A 24,443-nucleotide genomic window follows, 5' to 3' on the forward strand; every position below is an offset into this window, starting at 1 on the left:
TCTAGGTGAGTGACCACACCATTGTGGTTATCAGGGTCATTAAGACCTTTTTTTTTTTTTTGTATAGTTATTCTGTGTATTTTTGCTACCTCTTCTTAATCTCTTCTGCTTCTGTTAGGTCCTTACCATTTGTTCTTTATCATGCCCATCCTTGCACGAAATGTTTCCTTTATATTTTTCCTCCGATTTTCTAGAAGAGATCTCTAGTCTTTCTCATCCTTTTGTTTTCCTCTATTTCTTTGCATTGTTCATTGAAGAAGACCTTCCTTTCTCTCCTTGCTGTTCTCTAGAACTCTGCATTCAGTTGGGTACACCTTTCCCTTTTTCCTTTGCTTTTCACGTCTCTTCTTTCCTCAGCTATTTGTAAAGCCTCCTCAGACAATCACTTTGCCTTCTTGCGTTTCTTTTTTTCAGGATGGTTTTGGTCACTGCCTCCTGTACAATGTTCTAACTTCTGTCCATAGTTCTTCAGGCACTCTGTCTACCAGATCTAATCCCTTGAATCTATTTGTTACCTTCACTGTATAATCATAAAGGATTTGATTTAGGTCATACCTGAATGGTCTAGTGATTTTTCCTACTTTCTTCAACTTAAGCCTGGGTTTTGCAATAAGGAGCCAATGATCTGAGACATAGTCAGCTCCAGGTCTTGCTTTTGATGACTGTATGGAGCTTCTCCATCTTTGGCTGCAAAGAACATAACCAGTATAATTTCAGTGTTGACTATCTGGTGATGTTCATGTGCAGTCATTTCTTGTGTTGTTGGAAGAGGGTGTTTGCTATGACCAGCATATTGTCATGATGAAACTTTGTTAGCCTTTGCCCTGCTTCATTTTTTACTCCAAGGTCAAACCTGCCTGTTACTCTGGGTATCTCTTAACTTCCTGCTTTTGCATTCCGATTCCCTATGATGAAAAAGACATATCCTTTTTTTTTTTTTTTTTTAATGTTAGTTCTTGAAGGTGTTGTAGGTCTTCAAAGAACTGGTCAACTTCAGCTTCTTAGGCATCAGTGGTTGGGGCATAGACTTGGATTACTGTGATGTTGAATGGTTTGCCTGGAAATGAACTGAGATCACTTTGTTGTTTTTGAGGTTGCACCCAATACTGCTTTTGAACTCTTGTTGACTATGAGGGCTACTCCATTTCTTCTAAGGGATTCTTGCCCACAATAGTAGATATAATAGTCATCTGAATTAAATTTGCCCATTTCCATCCATTTTAGTTCACTGATTCCTAAAATGTCAATGTTCAATCTTGCCATCTCCTGCTTGACCATGCCCAATTTACCTTGATTCATGGACCTAAACTTCCAAGTTCCTATGCAATATTGTTCTTTATAGCATTGGATTTTACTTTCACCACCAGACACATCCACAACTGAGTGTTTCTGCTCTGACCCAGCCCTTTCATTCTTTCTGGAGCTATTAGTAATTTCCCCTTGCTCTTCACCAGTAGCATACTGGACACTTTCTGACCTGAGGGGCTCATCTTCCAATATCATTTCTCTTTACCTTTTCATACTATTCATGCGGTTCTTGTGGCAAAAATACTGGAGTGAGTTGCCATTTTCTCCTCCAGTGGACCACTGGAGCTTATGTCAGAGCTCTTCACTATGACCCGTCCATTTTGGGTGGCCCTGCCTGGTAGGCCTCATAGCTTCATTGAGTCATGCAAGCCCCCTTGCTATGACAAGGCTGTGAACCACGAAGGGGCAGAAAGTGAAGAGAAATGAAAAAGCCTCTTGATGAGGGAGAAAGAAAAGAGTGATCTTAGAAAAACTAAAAGCATGGCATCTGGTCCAATCACTTCAGGGGAAAAAATGGGAGCAGTGACAGATTTTATTTTCTTGGGCTGCAAAATCACCGTGGATGGTGACTGCAGCCATGAAATTAAAAGACGCTTGGTCCTTGTAAGGAAAGCTATGACAAACCTAGACAGCATATTAAAAAGCAGAGACATCACTGTGATGACAAAGGTCTGTGTAGTCAAAGCTATGGTTTTTCCATTAGTCATGTATGGATGTGAAGGTTGAACCATAAAGAAGGCTGACTGCCAAAGAATTGATGTTTTTGAACTGTGGTGCTCTTGAGAGTCCTTTGGACTGCAAGATCAAACCAATCAATCCTAAAGGAAATCAACCCTGAATATTCATTGAAAGGACTGTTGCTGAAGCTGAAGCTCCAATACTTTGGTTACCTGATGTGAAGATCTGACTCATTAGAAAAGATCCTGATGCTGGAAAAGATTGAAGACAAAAGGAGAAGCTGGCAGCAGAGGATGAGATGGTTAGATAGAATTACTGACTCAGTGGAAATGAATTTCAACAAAATCTGGAGGATAGAGGAGGACAGAGGAGTCTGTTTGATTATTGTTTGGTTGTCTTTTCAAAGGCTTGATGTTTGAATAAAGGTATACTCTTGTTGGGCTTCCCTGGTGGCTCAGATTGTAAAGAATCCACTTGTAATTTAGGAGACCCAGATTCTATCTCTGGGTCCAGAAGTTCCCCTGGAGAAGCGAATGGCAACCCACTCCAGTATTCTTGCCTGGAGAATTCCATGGACAGAGGAGCCCGGCAGGATACAATCCCTGGGGTCACAAAGAGTCAGACATGACTGAATGATTCACACACACACTCACACAAATTTGTTACCAAAGGTTTGTCTGCAAGAACATGATGCATTTCTGTGGTTAACAACTCTAAGCAGAAAAATGAACTTTTTGTATGAATTTCTAAGGAAACTGGAACTTTTTCTTCAGTTAGCAAGGTAGCATGATTGCAGTCTCTGGGCTGCAGGGAAGGGCTGCTGTGGTGTCCCTGCATCTGCCTCCTGTCCAGGGAAGACCTGGTGCTCTGAGCAGAGAGGACCCACTCACAAATCACCTCTGGCTTCCTTCCATTCTCATGTGCTAACTATGGAATACTAGGAACTAAAAGCAATTTCGGTGAATGGCTTTTGAGTACTTTTGTCACCAGAGTTTCCAGTGAACCAAAATGATGCCATCCTGACAAGAGGTAAAGGCACAGCACAAGTGGTCAGAAAGTCAGAGTCAGCGTCCACCAGCACTGACGACGGTGAAGAGCTCTTCCAGGCAGGACACAGTGAGGCCTTGGTGGTGGTGCAGCTGCATCTTACCAGCCTCTGGTTGGGATGAGTTATCATCCCCCAGTGCCTCTTCTTACCTGTCTTTTGAGATGCAGCCTGTGGTTGCACCGTTAGAGACGCTGTTTCTTAAGCAAGGTGTAGCAGTGCTGCTCAAGCTGGGATCTAGCAGTGAGCCAAGGAGTCAAATCTTGCTTTCAAAACAATTGCAGGGAACACTGACAAACAGATAAGCAAACAAACATGCATTATAAAGTGACTGAATTCCTTGTAAGGACTATGAAGAAAAATGAAGCATGGGTAAAAGGAGAAAAATTGATGAGAATTATTAATTAGATATAAGGGTTATGGTAACCCCATAAATACCTTTTATGATGCAGTATGCCTAAATGTAAAAGCGAATCAAAATGCACGGGTCATGGTGAGGGGAGGATGGAGTGATCGTGGCTACTGTCTAGGCTGCCTAGAGAAGAAATCATCTTCTGATAAATCTCTCTTAAATCCATCGATGCTTCTCCAGATTGGTAGTCTAACGCCCCATCATCTCTCACTTGAAGCGCATTTTAATCTTGGCCCCTCTTCCCTTCATAAGGCACGCCCACGATTTTCCTTGCAGGGACAGTCCCATGGACAGAGGAGCCTGGCAGGCTACAGTCTATGGGGTCACAAAGAGTCTGACATGACTGTGTAACACTTTTTTCACTTTCATGTCCGCTTGGCTAATAAGGTGACAGTGCAGTTAGTTTCAATGAAGTTTGCAAATAATTTTGTAAACTGAACCAGCAAAATAACATCAACCATGAAAGTTAAGTGGGGCTTCCCAGTTGGCTCAGTGGTAAAGAATCTGCCTGCAGCACAAGGAGACTAGAGTTCAAACCTTGGGTTGGAAAGATCACCTGGAGGATGAAAATGGTAACCCAGTCCAGATTCTTGCCCGGGAATTCCCATGGACAGAGGAGCCCGGTGGGCTGCAGTCCAGAGGGTGGCAAAGAGTCGGATGGGACTGAGCACACACACACATGCAAGTTAGCACTAACATTTTTTCTACCAAAAAGGAAAACTGTCAAAAACTGAAAACAAATTTTAAGTTTACTATATTGGAGTTAAATCTTTTCCTGGGGAAAATTCACTTTCCACCATTGATACAGAATTATATTTTCTATTTTTGCAGAGAAGTGTGCCCTTTCGTGCATTCCCACACTTTCTGTGTCTCCTTTTTCCATAATTCTGCATCCCAGCCTATATCTTATCAAACAATCCATTAACATAGGAACAAATGTGCTTTGTAATCAAAATTATTTTTATTAAATTTTCTTTTCCAGTTCTTTATGTATCCCATTCAGTGGCCCTCAATAATTCATGATTATAGAAAATACCAACTTTATTTATAGGAATTGTGAAGCATCTTCAAAACATGAGGAAAAAGACAAACATAATTCTAATTACTGAAAATTATGTATAAGGATCAGGGGGAAAAAAGATGTGTTCTAAGAATTTCTCTGCCTTTAAGAACCAATATATAGTAAAGAAAACAGGAATTTTTGTTGTATGTACAGCATGAGTCAAAGTGTACAAAGATGCATTATTATGAGCTATCTTAAGTATGGGATTTCCTCAAAAAAGTGAAAATTAGAAATGCCCTAGTATCCAGCTATTCCAATTCTAGGTATTTTTCTTCAGAAAATAAGAACAGTAATTTCAAAAGACATAGATACCTCTATGTTCCCTGCAACATTATTTAAAAAGCCAAGCCAAGATATACAAGAGCCCTAAATGTCCACCAGCAGATAAATGGATAAAGAAGATGTAGTACATACATTCAATGGAATGCTGATGCTGCTAAGTCGCTTCAGTCGTGTCCGACTCTGTGTGACCCCATAGACGGCAGCCTACCAGTCTACCCCGTCCCTGGGATTCTCCAGGCAAGAACACTGGAATAGATTGCCATTTCCTTCTCCAATGCACGAAAGTGAAAACTGAAAGTGAAGTCGCTCAGTCGTGTCCGACTCCCAGCGACCTCATGGACTGCAGCCCACCAGGTTCCTCCGCCCATGGGATTTTCCAGGCAAGAGTACTGGAGTGGGGTGCCATCGCCTTCTCCACAATGGAATGCTACTCAGCCATAAAAATGGAATGAAATCTTGCCATTTGTGACATGAAAGAACATAGAGTGTATTACACTAAGTGAAATAAGAGTGAGAAGGACAAATATAGTACAGTTTCACTTGTATGTGGAATCACTAAAACAAAATTCACAGTACACATGAGAAAACAGAAAAAGAGTCATAGATACAGAGAACAAATGTGATTGCCAGAGAGGAGAGATAATAAAAGAAATTGGAAAGGGAAATTGAGACTTACAAGCTTTCAGTTACAAATAAATGAGTAAGGAGTTGAAATATACAGCATGGAGACTATAGTCAACAATATAAGTTTGCTTGCAGATGTAACTAGAATTATTGTGGGGATCATTTGTAATCTACAGAAATATTAAATCATTATGATGGGCGCCTGGAACTATCATTGTTGTAAGCGAATTACACTTCAATTTTTAAAAAGTACAAAGAACTAAGAAATAAGCAAGCCCTACACAAATCTCTAGCAAATTCTCCATGGGTGCAATGATTCTCTTTTCATGAATAATGACATGTTTAATAATAAAGATTGAAATTTTGAAGAAAAGATTCAAAATAGGAAAGTATATCGTAGATCAGGATTAAACAACTCAAAAATGAATGCACATTGCTCCAAAGATTAATAAAACATTGAAAATATCATTGTAGATAAATTTCAAATTAAGAGAAATATAATAAAAATGTATTATAAGAATGTAGAGGGTATGAAGGAAATTCTTAAACCCTATTGAATAAAAATTTCTGGAAAATAAATGTAGCAAAAAAATTGAAAGCTATTTGATGAATGTGTCAAAAGTGGAAGATAGATCTGATATATGAATGATTGGAATAAATGGGGAAAAAATCAAAGCCAAGATGGAAAGCAAATACTAAACATTATCATACAAATTGTTCTGAAAGTAAAAAAAAAGTTTGAAACTGTTTATTAAACAGAACTATGAGAATTAACTTGCAATGACTATAGCCAATGATGTTCTGGAAATATTATTGGGCTTTAAAGAAAAACAAAAGGCCTCTGGATATCTAGAATAAAAGAACAAGTGACATATAAGGAAACAAAAATTAGAATTTTATCAACCTTTATGGAGAGAAATACCCTGTGTCAGAAGTAAACAGGGCAACACAGTTAAGATACTCAAGGAGAGACACCATGATGCGTGAATTCCTTTCCAGACAAAATGATTGGGTATCAAAAGTCCACACATCCAAGTCATCATGAAAGACCTAAGGTAATAACATTGCCTTGACTAATGGGAAAAACAGACTTCAGAAAACAGAATCCTTTGAAAGACAGACACAAGGATAGATGATGGATACTAAATTTACAGTTCCTTACTCAAACGAGATGAATGAGCATTACATGAGAGAGGGAGCGGATGCTAGGGTGACTGCCTTATAATTATCCACTGAGTTCTACCTCCTTTCAGAGTGCTGTCTTATGTGTGTTTGATTTTACAGAAAATCAATTTAAAGGCAACTAGATGGATAAATAAATTTTAATATAAAAAACTTTAACTATAGAACAAACATACATAACTGAACATATCGAATATAAATACACATAATAGAAAAAAAAACTGTAGATAATACTAAAACTAAATCTATACGACCAAACAACTGAGCTTATACTAAATACGGGCCTCAGGAGATGAGCAGTGAGCCCTCTCTCAATGTTTGTCCAGATAAGGCTCCTGATGGCCTGTAGGCTCCATCCTCTCAGAGGCCCAGCCTGGAGTCCAGGATTGAGACCAGACCTGCAACACAAACACAGGTGATGGAGTCCTTAGGGAGGTGCAGAGTCAGACAGAAGGGGGTTTTCTGGACAGGGTGTGCACGACGCAAGCACAGCCTCAGGATCTGGACATGACCTTGGGTCCTGATGTCCCCGGGGGTCAGTCCACAAGACACTGGGTCTGTTTGCTGCTCTTTGCTGAGGGAGTTGTCTGTTAGTAGGGAGTGTCTCTCCAGTATTCTTGCCTGGAGAATCCCAGGGACAGAGGAGCCTAGTGGGCTGCCGTCTATGGGGTCGCACAGAGTCAGACATGACTGAAGCGACTTAGCAGCAGCAGCAGCAGCAGGGAGTGTCTAGAAAGGTCCCACAGGAGTAATTCCACCTGGGTATCTGGCCAGCAGCCTTCAACTGACAGGTCCCCTGGACAGTGAGACTCAGACAGAGAAATGGGGGGCTCTGGGATCTTGGACTAAAAGGCCAAGTCCCCCCTCCCCTGGGGCCCTGGGAGGAGCAGGAAGTCAGATGCCACAGGAGTGGGGGAACCTGCCCACCCATCCTACACTCAATACAACTGCTCTTGAGATCTGCATATCAGAAATGGACAGACACCAGTAGTCTCTAATTCCCGTAATAATCCTTTCTAACCCCCAGCCAAACTCTCCTGACGTTTGTGGTTTTAAAGTATTAATTGCTATTTTAATAAAAATATATATTGTATATGTTTAGTGTATTGCAACATTAAAGTTTACAGAAGACTGTTTTTTAAACTGTAATAAAACAAGTTATATGTTATTAATGACAGAATTGGAATAAAAAATAGAAGAATTGTGGGTTTGGGGGGTGAGTGTATGATGTTCAGGTGGACCTTGAAGTTACCCACAGGAGAACAAGGCGCAGACTGAGAAGACGATGGAGACAGAAGTCTAAGGCTTCATCCCTTCCACTGTTTCCCTCATGCACAGGTCAGTGCCACCATGAGGAGCATCATGTTGTCATGGCCACAGCTCGAGCAGCCCAATGGCATCATCTTGGAATATGAGATCCGGTACTGTGAGAAGGAACACAGTAAGTTCAACTACTCCATGGCCAGGAGCCAGACCAACACTGTACGGATCAATGACCTGCGGCCTGGCATGGTATTCGATGGCAGCTGGGGTGGTGTTCATGTTGGCCATGTCCATTGCCTGCAGCAGGAAATGTGCTTACAGCAAAGAAGCTGTGTACTGCGAAGAGGTCATCAGAGCAGGAGAGTTTGTAGAGGTGCACAAGGGGCGTTGGAAACTTCCGGGCAAGAGGGAAATCTATGTGGCCATCAAGATGCTGAAGGCTGGGTACTCAGATAAGCAGTGACAGGACTTCCTGAGCGAGGCGAGCATCATGGGGCAGTTTGACCATCCCAACATCATTCATCTGAAGGATGTGGTCACCAAGAGCCGGCCAGTCTTGATCATCACAGAGTTCACAGAGATTGGTGCTTTGGATTCTTTCCTCAGGCAAATTACAGACAGTTCATGGTGATCCAGCTGGTAGGGATGCATCGCCGTGGGTATGAAGTACCTGGTGGAGATGAACTACATGCATCCGGACCTGGCTGCAAGGAACATTCTGATCAACAGTCACTTGGTGTGCAAGGTGTCCAACTTTGGCCTTTCCCACTACCTCCAGGATGACGCCTCAGATCCCACCCACACCAGGTCCTTGTGAGGCAACATCCCTGTGAAATGGATGGCTCTGGAGGCCATCACCTACTGGAAGTTCACATCTGCCAGTCCTCTGGCGCTATGGGATTGTCATGTGGGAAGTCATGTCGTTTGGAAAGAGACCCTTCTGGGTCTCTGGGACAGGTCCAACCAAGATATCATCAATGCCATTGAGCAGGACTACGGGCTGCCCCCGCCCATGGACTGCCCGGCTGCTCTATACCAGCTCATGCTGGACTATTGGCAGAAGGACTGTAACAGCCAGCCCTGCTTTGCAGAGATTGTCAATACCCTGGACAAGATGATCCGGAACCTGGCCATCCTCAAGACTGTGGCTACTATCACCACCGTGCCTTCCCAGCCCCTGCTCCACTGCTCCATCCCAGACTTCACGGCCTTCACCACCGTGGATGACTGGCTCAGTGCCATCAAGATGGTCCAGTACAGGGACAGCTTCCTCACTGCCAGCTTCACATCCCTCCAGCTGGTCACCCAGATGACATCAGAAGACCTCCTGAGAAAAAGGGTCACCTCGGCAGGTCATCAGAAGATGGTTCTGAACAGCATTCTATCTATGAGGGTCCAGATGAGTCAGTCACCAATGGCAATGACATGACAACTCTTGTTTTCTGTGGGGAGGAGAGGAGGGAAAAGGACCGGGCTCAAGGGGGAACCAGAAGTTGACCACTGTGGAATATTCTGGAGAGACTGACTTCTCACCTAAGAAATGCATTGTCATAACAAAGAATAAGCTGGACCTATTCCTAATAGGCAACCTTCATTTCTCAGTGACTGATACACAATTAAGATGCCTTGGGAACCAAATATGTAATGATAAAAATACACAAAGGTGATGTTCAGTGGAAGTGAACACAAAACAGTATGCATCGAAGACCCCAAGAGTGAACTCAGCTCACACCCCAGGTGGGCTGGAGTCATCCTTCGGCAAGAAAATAGGGAAGGAGGTTGGGGGGAGAAACAGAAGCAGTTTCTCATTTTCTTCCTCACCAATGACGTTCTTTTCTTTTCTCCTTTCGTCCTCCTCCCCACGAGCCCTCTCCCTCCCCACACATCTATCTCCCTTTGCTCATGACTCGTGTAGGGAAGTTTCTTCAAACAAACCCCATGTCCTGAGACTCAAGATGTTCTGTCAGTTGCCAAAAGACCTTGCTGACCACTGCATGGGGGATCCAATCATTTCAATTAATGTCTTCATATTGAAGAAGAGATGTACCTTCAGTAGAAAACCTTGTTTTTCTTTTGTTTGCATTTTCTGCAAAAAGGAAAAAGAAACCAAAAATTGGGGGCCGTGGGGAATGCAAGAGCACACCTATGTATGTCTGTGTTATCAAGTAACCACTTGTTCGTAACAGATGCAAACAAGAAAAACCTGGGAAGTCTTTGCCCCTGGAAAATCCACAGGGGCTGGAGCGTGTTGTTGGTGTGGTTTTCTGATTGGCCTCATTGGCCTGTTGGCTCAATGGGGAGAGAGAGTAGGGAGAAAAATAAAATGAAAAGGGGAAAAATCTCCGGAGAGCTTGCAAATAAATTTGGACAGGAAACAGGTGAGTGGTTTGAATTGGATGTACTGTGGGCCATTTGGAATGATACTTACTGATTCTTTATTCTTGGTGACATCTGAAGAGAAGGAGAAGGAAGTTGTTTCTGGAGAATGTTCTTCCACATCCCCCGAATCTACAATTAAAGATGGTGAGGAAGAGAGTTCTTCTTCCCCTAGTCTGGAGACTGGTTTCATTTTAGTTCAGTCGCTCAGTCGTGTGCAACTGTCTGCGACCCCATGAACCGCAGCACGCCAGGCCTCCCTGTCCATCACCAACTCGCAGCGTCCAGCCAAACCCATGTCCATTGAGTCGGTGATGCCATCCAACCATCTCATCCTCTGTCGTCCCCTTCTCCTCCTGCTCTCAATCTTTCCCAGCATCAGGGTCTTTTCAAATGAGTCAGCTCTTCGCATCAGGTGGCCAGAGTATTGGAGTTTCAGCTTCAACATCAATCCTTCCAATGAACACTCAGGGCTGATCTCCTTTAGGATGGACTGGTTGGATCTCCTTGCAGTCCAAGGAACTCTCAAGAGTCTTCTCCAACACCACAGTTCAAAAGCATCAATTCTTCTGCGCTCAGCTTTCTTTATAGTCCAACTCTCACATCCATACATAACCACTGGAAAAACCATAGCCTTGACTAGATGGACCTTTGTTGGCAAAGTAATGTCTCTGCTTTTTAATATGCTATCTAGGTTGGTCATAACTTTCCTTCCAAGGAGTAAGCGTCTTTTAATTTCATGGCTGCAATCACCATCTGCAGTGATTTTGGAGCCCAGAAAAATAAAGCCTGACACTGTTTCCACTGTTTCCCCATCTATTTGCCATGGAGACTGGTTTAACTCATATGAAATCCAAGGAACGTTTCAGATGTGTCTGTGTTGTATTCCTTCTTGTACCTCATTGTTCGATTAATTTTTTTAAATTCTACTGAACATTTAAATATTTTTCATTTCTTCTTTTACCTTAATCTCCTTGCTAATTTTATCTAATTAAAATAAGCAGATACAGCCTCCTGACTCAGGCATACGTATTTATGGGGTGGGATATCGCTCTCTCTCTTTTTATTTTTATTTTTTATTTTTTTTTTTGCCATAGAAGAGTGAGAAGAATGCTGAACATCAGGTCCTTCTGAATTATCTATCTCAGTTATACTTTTCTGTGTATACATAGAAAAAACTTAGGAGATAATTACTGTGGATTACCTCCTAGAGTTACAGATTTCTGTGTATCTGTGCAAGGAAGTAAGGATGGAAGGAGAGAAAAGAATATTCCTTGTGGATTATCTAATACAGATTCACATTTCTTGTCTGTGAGGGTAAAGGATTCATAGACCCCACATGGGGGCTCACTGTTAAGATGGCTCGTTATGTTGACCTCCCAACAAAGAATAAAATCACAGTGACCCTTGAGACTGACCAAAAATTGCCCAAACGACATTCTGTTTTCTCACTGGTGACTACCTTCTGAAAGCTAAAAGACCACCAGATTCCAGACCTCAGGCTACATGACCACAGGACTCAACTATAGGCTAAAAATTAACCATCCGTTCAGAGAACGTTTCATTGGTGGGGTATAAGAAAGACCCCGTCAGAAAGGGAGGACACTGGTTCTCCTCAAGGGCCAGTCACCCTCTTGTTTCCCTCTAATTAATTTCCCTTTTCTTGCCTGACTGCCTGGCTCATTCTCTTTTTCTCTGCACTCTCCTTACAATTCTGTTTTATGAGTGAGGAGTATTCCAGCATCTGGCTGTCTCACTTCATCTTCATTTTTCAGTCTTTGGCCTTGTTGGTTGATTCTCTATCTTGGCTCTAGTAAATAGTGCTGCTCTGGATATAGGGGTGCACGAAAAAAAAAATAAGCAGAAGCATGTCTGGGTTTACAAAGAAAAAACAGAAAGAATTGGAATAAAAATAAAAGGAACGTGGGTAGCTTGAATTCTGTCATGCATCCCAAGTACACACTGCACTGAGCTGCTTTCTGCTGTTTCTTTAGTTGGAGTTGGACACACACACAGAAGAATCTATGGAACCTCCAACTCCAGTTGAGAAATGGTGCCCCGAGGTGACCCAGGACCCCCAGGGCTCCAGAGGCTGAGGGACCCCAGGCTCGGTTCCTTCTCAGGCTAGCTGGGACCGTCAGGACCAAGGAGCACCCACAGGGATGCAGAGCTGCAAGGTGACTGCCTACCTGAATGAGCTCTGGGCACCTGTGTCTCCTCCACTCTATTCCCAGGAGCCTGGGACTAGGGAGGGTGGGTCCACCCCAACTTCTCACTACAGCTGATTTTGAACTAGGGATGCTTCCTGATGCCTTCAGGGGGTTGGGAGGGCAGAGCTGGGTCCTGCAGAAGGAGATGAGGAACCCGCCAGTGAGGATCTTCAAAGAGAACATGCTGGAACAGCAGCTCCTGGACTCATACACACAGTGACCCCACAGTGCCCCTCAGCCTCCCTACTAACATAGAGCTGCCAGAGGACCCAGCCCAACAATCTCAGGGGCATCTGTGGATGGGGACCTGTGCTCTGGGGAGATGTGCTCAGGGCATCCTCAAATCTGTATAGATTATTACCACCCTCTTGTCTCCCACTTTTGTGGTCACATTCAACAGCTGCCCCCAGTGTTTTTGCCAATGTTTCCGAAACACCAGCAAGAGAGTTGGGGACGTGATGGACACACATGCCCTCGTCTGCCTCATCTTTTCATCCCAGGCTGCACGTTCACACTTGCTCTTTCCGATCCTTTTCTTTATCATCACTATTGACATCCTCAAAAACTTTCCTCAAGGACATGAGCAGAGAATGTTTTGACATCTGGAAGGAAAAGGTCAGGCAGGCAGGTCCAAGGCCTCCCAGGGCAGGAAAGCATCCATATAGCATAGACCAGGGCAGTGCAAACTTCATGGGGGCCCTTCAGCTGCATGGGTCCAGACCTACTGACTTCAGCCTCAACTCCTGCTCAAGTCACTCATGGTGACAAAGCCAGGTTCAATGGTGCAGACCTGAGGTCAGGAGCCAAGGCAATGCTAAGAAAGTGGGGGAAGAGGGCTGCAGACAGATTTCATAGATTTTATATAAGCTCCCAGGATCCGAAGTGCCTATAAGAGAACAGGTCCTCTGGAAGGATAATCATAAAAGGATGGAAAGAGGAGATGGGAAAGGTTTATAAGAAAGAGTCTATGAACCAGAAAAACAAAAAAATTTTTTTAAATATGGAAGAGGAAATAAATGACCTGCATGTTCTTGCTCTCGTTCTCTGAATCTTCATTATCTGCCATCCAGTTTTCTGGTGTCTGAGGGTGGTGGCCATGTGAAGTGGCTATGGGAAAGCAAAGAGGAGATTTAGGGTCAGGATGCAACCTGGAGACTGTAGGTTACGGCTGCGAGACATGTGCTGTGCAGAGATTCGTGACCTCTGGAGGAGAGGATTTTGTTCCAGGGTCAGAGACCAGGCTTGATCACTAGGAGCTTTCTGTGTAATGGAGTTTTACTAAACTATAAAAGAGACAGAGAAAGCTTCTGACATAGACATCAGAACGGGGTAGAAAGAATGCCCACTTGCTAGTTTTTAGCAAGGTGTTACATACGTTTTCAATGCAAAGCAATGCATTATATACTTTTCCAATGCAAAGCAAGGCAGAATATACTTGATCAGTGCAAAGAAATAGGGGAAAACAATAGAACTGGAAAGACTACAGATCTCCTCAAGAAAATTAGACGTACTAAAGGAAGAGTTCATGCAAAGATGGACACAATAAAGAAAGAAATGGTATGGACCTAACAGAAGCAGAAAATATTAATAAGAGCTGGCAAGAATACACAGAAGACTATATAAAAAAGATCTTCATGACCCAGATGACCACAATGGTGTGATCATTCACCTAGAGCCAGACATCCTAGAGTGCAAAGTCAAGTAGGCCTTAGGAAGCATCACTACAAACAAAGCTAGTGGAGGTGATGGAATTCCAGTTGAGCTATTTCAAATCCTGAAAGATGATGCTGTGAAAGTGCTGCACTCAATATGCCAGCAAATTTGGAAAAGTCAGCAGTGGCCACCAGACTGGAAAAGGTCAGTTTTCATTCCAATCCGAAAGAAAGACAATGCCAAAGAATGCTCAAAATACCTCACAATTGCACATATCTCACATGCTAGTAAAGTAATGCTCAAAATTCTCCAAGCCAGGCTTCAACAGTATGTGAACCGAGAACTTCCAGATGCTCAAACTGGATTTGGAAAAGGCAGAGGAACCAGAAAGCAAGTTGCCAACATTTGTTGGATCATAGAAAAATCAAGAGAATTCCAGAAAAATGACTACTTCTGCTTCATTGACTATGATAAAGCCTTTGACTGAGTGGATCACAACAAATGGGAAAATTCTTAGAGAGATGGGAATTCCAGACCACCTTACCTGCCTTCTGAGAAACCTGTATGCAGGTCAAGAAGCAACAGTTAGAACCAGACATGGAACAACAGACTGGTTCCAAACTGGGAAAGGAGTACATCAAGGCTGTATATTGTCACCCAGCTGATTTAACTTATAGGCCGAGTACATCATGCGAAATGCTGGGCTGAATGAACCACAGCTGGAATCAAGATTGCCAGGTGAAATATCAATAACCTTGAATATACAAATGACACCACCCTTATGGTAGAAAGTGAAGAAGAACTAAAGAGCCTCTTGATGAAAGTGAAAGAGAGTGGAAAAGTTGGCTTAAAACTCAACATTCAAAAAATTAGTCATGGCATCCAGTCCCATCATGGTCAATAGATGGGAAATCAATGGAAACAGACTTTATTTTCTTGGGCACCAAGATCACTGTAGATGATGACTGCAGCCATGAAATTAAAAGACACTTGCTTCTTGGAAGAAGTTCAGTTCAGTTCAATTCAGTCGCTCAGTCATGTCTGACTCTTTGTGACCCCATGGACTGCAGCATGCCAGGTATCCCTGTCCATCACCAATTCCCAGAGCTTGCTCAGACTCATGTGCATCGAGTCAGTGATGCCATTCAACCATCTCATCCTCTGCCGTCCCCTTCTCCTCCTGCCTTCACTTTTATCCCAGCATCAGGGTCTTTTCCAATTAATCTGTTCTTCACATCAGGTGGCCAAAGTATTGGAGTTTCAGCTTCAGCATCAGTCCTCCTAATGAATATTCAGGACTGATTTCCTTTAGGATTGACTATTTGGATCTCCTTGCAGTCCAAGGGGAGAAGGCATTGGCACCCCACTCCAGTACTCTTGCCTGGAAAATCCTATGGATGGAGGAGCCTGGTGAGCTACAGTCCATGGGATTGCTAAGAGTCGGACACGACTGGGCGACTTCACTGTCACTTTTCACTTTCCTGCATTGGAGAAGGAAATGGCAACCCACTCCAGTGTTCTTGCCTGGAGAATCCCAGGAACGGGGGAGCCTGGTGGGCTGCTGTCTATGGGGTCACACAGAGTCGGACACGACTGAAGCGACTTAGCAGTAGCAGCAGCAGTCCAAGGGACTCTCAAGAGTCTTCTCCAACAACAAAGTTCAAAAGCATCAATTTTTCAGCCCTCAGCTTTCTTTATAGTCCAACTCTCACATCCATACGTGACTACTGTGGTTGTGGTTTTCATTCTGACTGCCCTCTAACAGATAAGGATAGGAGGCTAATGGAGAAAAGTTATGACAAACCTAGACAGCATATTAAAAAGCAGAGATGTTACTTTACTGACTAAGGTCTGTCTAGTCAAAGCTATGCTTTTTCCAGTAGTCATGTATGGATGTGAGGGTTGGACCATAAAGGAAGCTGAGCGCTGAAGAATTGATGGTTTTGAACTGCAGTGCTGAAGACTCTTGAGAATCCCTTAGACAGCAAGATCAAACCCGTCATCATCTTTCAAGATTTGAAATAGCTCAACTGGAATTCCATCACCACTAGTTTTGTTCAGTGATACTTTCTAAGGCCCACTTTACTTCACACTCCAGGATGTCTGGCTCTAGGTGAATGATCACACCATCATGGTTATCTGCGTCATGAAGATCTTTTTTGTATAGCTCTTCTGTGTATCGTTGCCACCTCTTAATATTTTCTGCTTCTGTTAAGTCCATACCATTTCTGTCCTTTATTGTGCCCATCTTTGCATGAAATGTTCCCTTGATATCTCTAATTTTCTTGAAGAGACCTCTAGTCTTTCCCATTCTATTGTTTTCCCCTATTTCTTTGCACTGATCAAGTATATTCCGTCTTGCTTTGCATTGGAAAAGTATATAATGCCTTGCTTTTCATTGAAAACGTACGCAACACCTTGCTAAAAACTAGCAAGCGGGCATTCTTTCTACCCTGTTCTATTGTTTTCTGATTCTATTGTTTTCCTCTATTTCTTTGCATTGATCACTGAGGAAGGCTTGCTTAACTCTCCTTGCTATTCTTTGGAACTCTGCATTTTGATGAGTATATTTTTCCTTTTCTCCTTTGCCTTTCACTTCTCTTCTTGTCTCAGCTATTTGTAAGGCCTCTTCAACAACCATTTTGCCTTTTTGCATTTGTTTTCCTTGGGATGGTTTTGATCACTGCCTTCTGTACAATGTTACAGATCTCCGTCCATAGTTCTTCAGGCACACCGTCTATCAGATGAAGTCCCTTTAATCTATTTGTCACTTTTGCTGTATAATTGTAAGGGATTTGATTTATGTCGTACCTGAATGGTCTAGTGGTTTTCCATACTTTCTTCAATTTAAGTCTGAATTTGGCAATAAGGAGTTCATGATCTGAGCCACAGTCAGCTCCTGGTTTTGTTTTTGCTAACTGTATAGAGCTTCTTCATCTTTGGCTGCAAAGAATGTAATCAGATTTCAGAACTGATTATCTGATGGGGTCCACATGTAGAGTTGTCTCTTGTGTTGTTGGAAGAGGGTGTTTGCTATGACCAGTGCGTTCTCTTGGCAAAACTCTGTTAGCCTTTGCCCTGCTTCATTTTGTACTCCAAGGCCCAATTTGCCTGTTATGAGTCGGACACGGCTGAATCAACTTAGCAGCAGCAGCAGCAGCCTGGTGTTTCTTGACTTCCTACTTTTGAATTCCAGTCCCCTATGATGAAAAGGACAACTTTTTTGAGTGTTAGTTCTAAACAGTCTTGTAGGTCTTCATAGACACATTCAACTTCAGCTTCTTCAGAGTTACTGGTTAGAGCATAGACTTGGATTACTGTGATATTGAATGGTTTGCCTTGGAAACGAACAGAGATCATTCTGTCATTTTTGAGACTGCACCCAAGTACTGCATTTCAGACTCTTTTGTTGACTATGAGGGCTACTCCATTTCTTCTCATGGATTCTTGCCCACAGTAGTAGATATAATGGTCATCTGAGTTAAATTTGCCCGTTCCAGTCCATTTTAGTTCACTGATTCCTAAAATGTCAACATTCACTCTTGCCATCTCCTGTTTGACCACTTCCAATTTACCTTGATTCGTAGACCTAACATTCCAGGTTCCTACGCAATATCATTCTTTAGAGCATCACACTTTACTTCCATCACCAGTCAAATCCACAGCTGGGCATTGTTTTCACTTTGGCTCAGCCTCTTCATTCTTTCTGGAGCAATTTCTCTGCTCTTCTGCAGTAGTATATTGGACACCTACTGAGCTAGGGAGTTCATCTTTCAGTGTCATATCTTTTTGCATTTTCATGCTGTTCATGGGGTTCTCAAGGCAAGAATACTGAACTGGTTTGCCATTCCCATCTCCAGTGGACCATGTGATGTTTCAGAATACTCTTGAGAATCCCTTGGACAGCAAGATCAAACCAGTCAAATCTAAAGGAAATCAGTCCTGAATATTTATTTGAAGGACTGACGCTGAAGCTGGAAACTCCAAAACTTTGGCCACGTGATGCGAGGAACTGACTCATTGGGAAAGACCCTGATGCTGGAAAAGATTGAAGGCAGGAGGAGAAGGGAAAGACAGAGATTAAGGTGGTTGGATGGCATCACCGACTCAATGGACATGGGTTTGGATGGACTCCGGGAGTTGGTGATGGACAGGGAGGCCTGGCATGCTGCAGTCCATGGGATCACAGTCAGACACGACTGAGCAACTGAACTGATTGAGCAAGATATGTCATGTAATCTTTAGCTCTGGGCTTAAAAAAAAAAAAGTTTTATGTGACTAAACAAAGGAATGTAGGGAAAAAGTTTGTCCTTTTCTCCTTCTCGAGGGACCCGGACCCCATTCTCCCCCTTGAGGGCTCCAGACCCCTTCCTCCTTTTCTGGGGCCCTGGACTCCTTATCAACCTACCCAAGACTTAACTCTCTCATTCCCCACTTTTCTTTCAGGAGAATATGGCTGCTGATGGAAAAGGGGTACTTCTCTCATTCTGGAGCTACTTGGATGATTAAATGTATGACTTCTGTGAGTGTGGACAGCCACTAACTCAGTGGACATGCACACATTATTTGGAAAATGACTGGGAAAAAATAAAACTTGATTGATAAAATCTATTTGGAAAGGCAGGATTGAATACAGTCCCCTAAAAGAGTTTGCTTTTAATCAAAAACAAAGTCTCATAGGCGACTTAGTAAGCACAATAACTGCAGCTGTGGATCCTGGGGAGGCAGCGATCTGGGAAGACATGGATGATTTAGCAGAAGCTCAAAACAGGCAGGAGGGTCAAGGGTCCCTATCATGGAAAGCCAGCATGCATTTTAGTGTTTGTTTTTTCCCCATTGGTTAGCTTCTCATTAGTTAAAATGCAGAAGCTCCGTTTCATATCTTTCCTGTTCCTCTCCTTTGCTCTCCTTCATCCAACAAAGAGGATGAGTCAACGGCAGCTCAGTCCATAGTTACTAACCTCCTTTAAGCATACACTCCACCCCATGTTCCCATCAGGAAAAAAAAAACGCTGAGGGATTCCTGAACAGCCTCATCAGTGTCTTGACCCTTTGCCCCTCCAGCTCCCATGGAGACCTGGTGGAGGAGCTGCCACATGCCTTGGCTGCGGAACAGGCTCTGGGTAGCCTAAAGGTAAGTGCACCTGTCTTTATCTGGGATAAGAGTGTTCCTTCATTTCTTTATTTTTAATTCAGTTGAACACAGTTATAGAAATCTGACAACATGCATTATCACTTATGTATACAATGCCTTGGCGGGGGATATATTGAGGGTAAAACTATTATTAACACAGACCTGATTCAAAAGGACATTTAAAAAGACTGCATCGATTACTACATATAACAGTAGGTATTTTCCTCAGCAGAAATGTTTCCCCTTTGAATAAGAATTTTGTAACTGTTGGTCAAGTTGAAACTCAGAGATCCTACATGAAATAGTCCAGCCCTTCTAACAGGGGTACACTCTGTTTTCTTCTGGGACCATTGGCTTAAAGAGTTTTCATTTTCTGAGGACAAAAATTGCATGCCAGAAGACTTAGCGCACAGAACACAGGATGGTAACAGCCTCACACTTTTCTTCTGTCTAATCACAGGTGCATGGAATAGCCGATATAAACTGTCAATATCCAAGGATAATTCCTCTGCTGAGGAACAACCTAATTGATGAAGGTGGGGAATCTCTTGCCCGCTCTGGCCAGAGAGACACCCTGACCCTGGGTCCCTACAGGCGGTGAGGGCTGGGGGTACAGAGCAAGAGACTGATCTCCCAGGGAAATGCGCTGGCCACATTCCAGTGTCTTCAGAAGCAACTGCATCATTTAGATGGTTGGGATTGTGTGAATGAGGGTGTTTGGAGGTGGGCATGTGTTGAAACCACACAGAGTGATTGTGAATCTGCCTGTCTGTGTATTTCCTCAGGAGATGTTTCCTCTTAGACAATAAACTTGTTAATTTTCTTTGCAAAAACTCTCATCACCGCTGTACACTGGGAAGGAGATTTGCTGGGAAGAATTTGCTCATATACTGGGGAATCTTCAAAGCAGGTAACTGACCATTGTGTATTCTCTCTGAGCTACATGCAGCAACAAAAAGGAGGAAGTAACACAAGTTTCTGGTGAGAAAAGACACTTTATTGTTTCTTGGGTTGTCCAGAGGCCTCTGGGCTCACTGATTTCCCCCAGAACAGAGCTGTGCTCCGTGGCTGTGGTTGTGATAGTCTGTGGCTATGTCTGCCAGCAAGGACAGGAACTCAGAAAAGTCAATCTTCCGGTCTTTATTCTTGTCTTGTTTCTCAAAGATATTGGACAAGTAATCTCTGCCCCTTTTCTCCTGTGGGAAAAACACAAAACAAGGCAAATTCATCCCCACAAGAGCAATGAGCTGGGAGAAGAGGAAGAGGCAGAGATAGAAAAATGAGGACCCAGCACAGCCCAAAGGTGTCTGGTGTGGCATTGAGGAGGGGAGGTGTGGGATGAGGTAGGGATATTGACATTTCCCTGCAGTTCAACAGACAGTCCTTCCCCAAATGTGAACTTGGATGAGAGACTCACATGGTGAGCAGACTCTGCCCTGAGTTGCCCTGATCAGTGTGCTGGTGGGTGGTCTCCAGCCCCAAAACACCCCCTCAACCCCCTAGAAGGCTGAACCTACCTAAGTTCTGTTCCGGGACTCAAATAAACGCTGTGCTGTGCTCAGTCTGCCTGACTGTTAACGACTCCATGAACTGTAGCCCACCAGGCTCATCTGTCCATGGAGATTCTCCAGGCAAGAATACTGGAGTGGGTTATCTATCCCTTCTCCAGAGGAACTTCCTGACCCAGGAATCAAACCAGGGTCTCCTGTATTACAGGTGGGTTCTTTACCAGTTGAGCTACCAGGGAAGCCCCAAATAAGCCCTGCTGCTGCTGCTGCTGCTGCTGCTAAGTCACTTCAGTTGTGTCCAAATCTGTGCAACCCCATAGACGGCAGCCCACCAGGCTCCCCCATCCCTGGGATTCTCCAGGCAAGAACACTGGAGTGGGTTGCCATTTCCTTCTCCAATGCAGAAAAGTGAAAAGTGAAAGGGAAGTCACTCAGTTGTGTCTGACTCTTAGCAACCCCATGGACTACAGCCTACCAGGTTCCTCCATTCATGGGATTTTCCAGGCAAGAGTAACTACTCATATGTAAATATAACCGAATCACTGTGTTGCATACCTGAAACTAACACTATATTATAACTATATATTATAACTCTATTATTGACTATACTTCAATTAAATCAATAAATAATAAATAAACTCCATCCTTGTCATCGTCAACCTAACCCTCCTCTCCTATTTTCTCTTTTTGGCCTCCAGGATCCTACATGCTTTGAGTTTCCTTTTCTTACTTACCTAACCTCTTTGTTACCTAGTAACCTCTTTTTTTTGGAGAAGGAAATGGCAACCCACTCCAGTGTTCTTGGCTGGAGAATCCCAGGGACGGGGGAGCCTGGTGGGCTGCCATCTATGGGATCGCACAGAATTGGACACAACTGAAGCGACTTAGCAGCAGCAGCAGCAACCTCATTTTCTTTTTTTTTTTTTTGTAATTCATTCAGAATATTCTAATTGTCGGGTTAAAGCAGGTCAGCAAATTCGTTGTAAAAGGAGGGGTTAAATTCTGTCAGGAGTGCATTTATACAGAAAGCAACCTAGTTGTTCCAGAGGTGAGAGGGATAGGTGGAGGGGCAAGATAGGGGAAGGGGATTAACAGGTACAAACTACTAGGTATAAAAAAAGAGAGAGATAAAAAGATGCAAAGTACAGCATAGAAAATATTACCAATGTGTTCCAACAACTTTGATGGAGTATAATCTATAAAAATATCAAATCACTATGTTGTACGCTTGAACTAACACAACATTGTAAATCAAATATATTTCTAGATAAATAAATAAAATTTTGTTCCTATTAAAAAAATTCTGCCAATGATGGAATTTCTGTCACCTTCCCTCTGATCTCAAGAACCCTGAGGGGAGCCTCTAGAGCCTCTCAAGATCTGAGCAGAAGAGTTTGAGTCTCATACAGAAGCTGGGACAGGCGAGAGGGGACCCGTCACTGCCCTCCAGCTGTAGCGCTTTTTGATAACTTATCATCAACTACTTATATGCACACATTTTCCTACTTTGCCACATACATCATCTCTTTACGCCCTGATATAGGTCAGGATAGGAAGTTCTATGATGCCCTTTTGCAGATGAGAAAGTGAGGATCAGAGAATGAGAGGGACTTGTCCAAAGTCACCCAGGAAAGGGTCCTCAGTCATGCCAGGACCCAGTCACCATGGGGGACCTGAACCCCACTCACACAGGCACTGAGGAAGTTGGGGAAGTTATCCTTCATCAGCTGCAGCAGGTCCTCCTTCTCGATGGTGTCATCGGATCCCGAGTATTTGTGAAACAGGTTGATCAAGTCTGTAATGGCCTGCTCAAGCTGAGAGCTGCTCATCTTGGCTTCCAAAGAGCTGCCAGAGAGGAATCAGTGACTTTTGTGTCCTTCCCCCAGGGGAGGGTCCCCAAGTTAGGACACCTGGATGGGGACTGAGCAGCCAGCAAAAGCGTGGCTCATTTGGAGCACAAGAAACTGCTTCTCTGCATGGTGAAAGGAGTAGCTGAGCAGCAGGAGGGCCCGACCAAGCTTGGGGCTGGGTCCCCACAGCTCAGGGTGTGAGTAGGTGAAGGAGATTGGCAGACTCCACTGTGGGGAGGACCACAGCATGTGGAAGCAGAGACGGGGGGGTCAGCCCCAGTAAGAGGACTGAGCCTGAGGTGGGACCTGGCAACCAGAGCTTTTGAATGACCCCACACCCCAAACAGCAGCAAATCCATCTCCTCCAGGTTCAGCATCAGGGTCAGAGTCACAGGGGCAGCACAGTGTCACCTCTGATCTGGTTTGAGCCTCCTGGGCTGCTTCAGGAAGACTCCCTAGAAACCCACCTGGACCATAAAGCAAGCTCTACAATAAGTGGACAGAAATGCAGTCCTGTCCTGAGCCCTGGTGGGGGCCTTCCTGGACCACCCCTGAGAGAGAAAGAGGGACTGGGGATCAGAATCAGCCTGGGGTTGGGAGTGAACAGAAATAGCTGCCCCAGCTCCAGGCTGTTGAGTGGAATGTGGGAGATGGGGGTCCTTCCGATTTTCTGTTACTGGGCACTATGTGCATCTCCAAGGCTTGACCTCATTAAAATAAAGAGAACGTCTGACTTCCCTAAGCAGGTTCTTCCCCCAGCAGTCAGAGGTCTGGGCTGCCCTGGACCCCAGTCAGAGAAACTGGACAGAGCAGCCCTCCCATGCCAGACTTTCCTAAGCAGCCAGGACATGACCCTGAGTCACGCGTGTCAGCATCTAAGACAAACCCCACTGCCTTCTGATGTAGGAGAAAGAGCCCACTGTTCTGTCAGTAAGAGGACCCACCCAAGGCTTCTGTCAACGTGGCCAAGACCAGAGCCAAGCCCTGCGTGCAGATGGTCCCTGAGCATTTTCCTGCTGGGAGGAGGTGGGGAGCTCTGGTTGATCAGTCTTTTACCCAGGTCAGGGCAGGACGTCTCACCAGAGTTATGGTGAGTGGGGGTCCCAAGCCTGGGGTTAAGACTTTGGCTGGGGCTCCCACTCTCATCAAGGGTGGGGTCGGTGGGTTTTTTGACCTGATAATCAGGTGAGTCCAGAGAAAGCAAGAAGAGGGGGAGGGTCCTCAGCTCCCACTGGGCACGTGTCCACAAGAGCATCACCGAGGAGCCAGTGGAGGAGCAGGGAGTACTGGTCATCTTGCCACACAGATGGAACCTCAGCATGTTGGCAGCAGAGTCAGGACTGGACCACAGGCTCCTGCATCCCCTCCCAGAGCTGCTTCCCGGCTCCTCCTAGAAAAGGTAGATAGGCCGGAGCAGACTTACCTGATCAGAAGAGATGTCACCAAGGAGATGGACGAGTGAGATGCTCACTGGACAGAGACTGGTCCCTTTATAAGGCTTAGCCGGGAGCTTCCCGGGGCTGGGAGCCCTGCGGCTCTGTTCGCTCTCTGCTTCTTGGAGCATTGCCCCACTCAGGTGGGTGGGCCACACCCAGGAGGGTGTGCCCAGCCTTTCCCATCAGAACCCCAGGACACACTGCACCTCCCAGGATCTTTCCCTAGAGGCTTCTCTGTCCCCTGCTTGATCTGGGGCCAGTGGAGTGTGTGGCAACACGACAGGGATTAGAGTAGAGAAAACTGGATTTCTGGACCTAAGAAAGGTGGAATTTTGGACTCTGAAGGCAGCAAGGTCTCCGTTTTCACTCACTCAGTCCTTCTACAAACTTGTTCTGAGTGTAATAACCACCACTTACTA

At 44.2% G+C, this 24,443-nt stretch overlaps 1 protein-coding gene and 1 pseudogene across 1 annotated transcript; one reads left to right on the forward strand and one right to left on the reverse strand.

Annotated features, from left to right (window-relative positions):
- The first annotated feature begins 7,101 nt into the window (after nucleotides 1-7,101).
- Nucleotides 7,102-9,286, forward strand: LOC147376558 (ephrin type-B receptor 1 pseudogene; annotated as a pseudogene).
- A 10,919-nt stretch (nucleotides 9,287-20,205) lies between these two features.
- LOC147376559 (protein S100-A7) lies at nucleotides 20,206-24,149 on the reverse strand. The gene is made up of 3 exons (XM_086394527.1): nucleotides 24,012-24,149; nucleotides 22,427-22,583; nucleotides 20,206-20,426 (listed from the first exon to the last, which is right to left on the reverse strand). Exons 2-3 carry the CDS (start codon nucleotides 22,565-22,567, stop codon nucleotides 20,262-20,264), a joined length of 306 nt encoding a protein of 101 aa, XP_086250653.1. The 5' UTR covers nucleotides 22,568-22,583; nucleotides 24,012-24,149; the 3' UTR covers nucleotides 20,206-20,261.
- Between the last annotated feature and the right edge of the window lie 294 nt (nucleotides 24,150-24,443).

This window comes from Bos grunniens, chromosome 3, assembly GCF_055505025.1.
Source record: "Bos grunniens cultivar Pamir isolate PY7600 chromosome 3, Bosgru_T2T1.0, whole genome shotgun sequence".
In the NCBI taxonomy this organism is placed as follows: Eukaryota; Metazoa; Chordata; class Mammalia; order Artiodactyla; family Bovidae; genus Bos; species Bos grunniens.

Excerpts from the sequence above, each read along its gene's own strand:
- LOC147376559 (XM_086394527.1), bottom strand. The coding sequence starts at position 22,567 with ATGAGCAGCTCTCAGCTTGAGCAGGCCATTACAGACTTGATCAACCTG. Across the intron at positions 20,427-22,426 it reads CCAACTTCCTCAGTGCCTGT|GAGAAAAGGGGCAGAGATTA; the intron begins GTGAGTGGGGTT and ends TTTTTCCCACAG.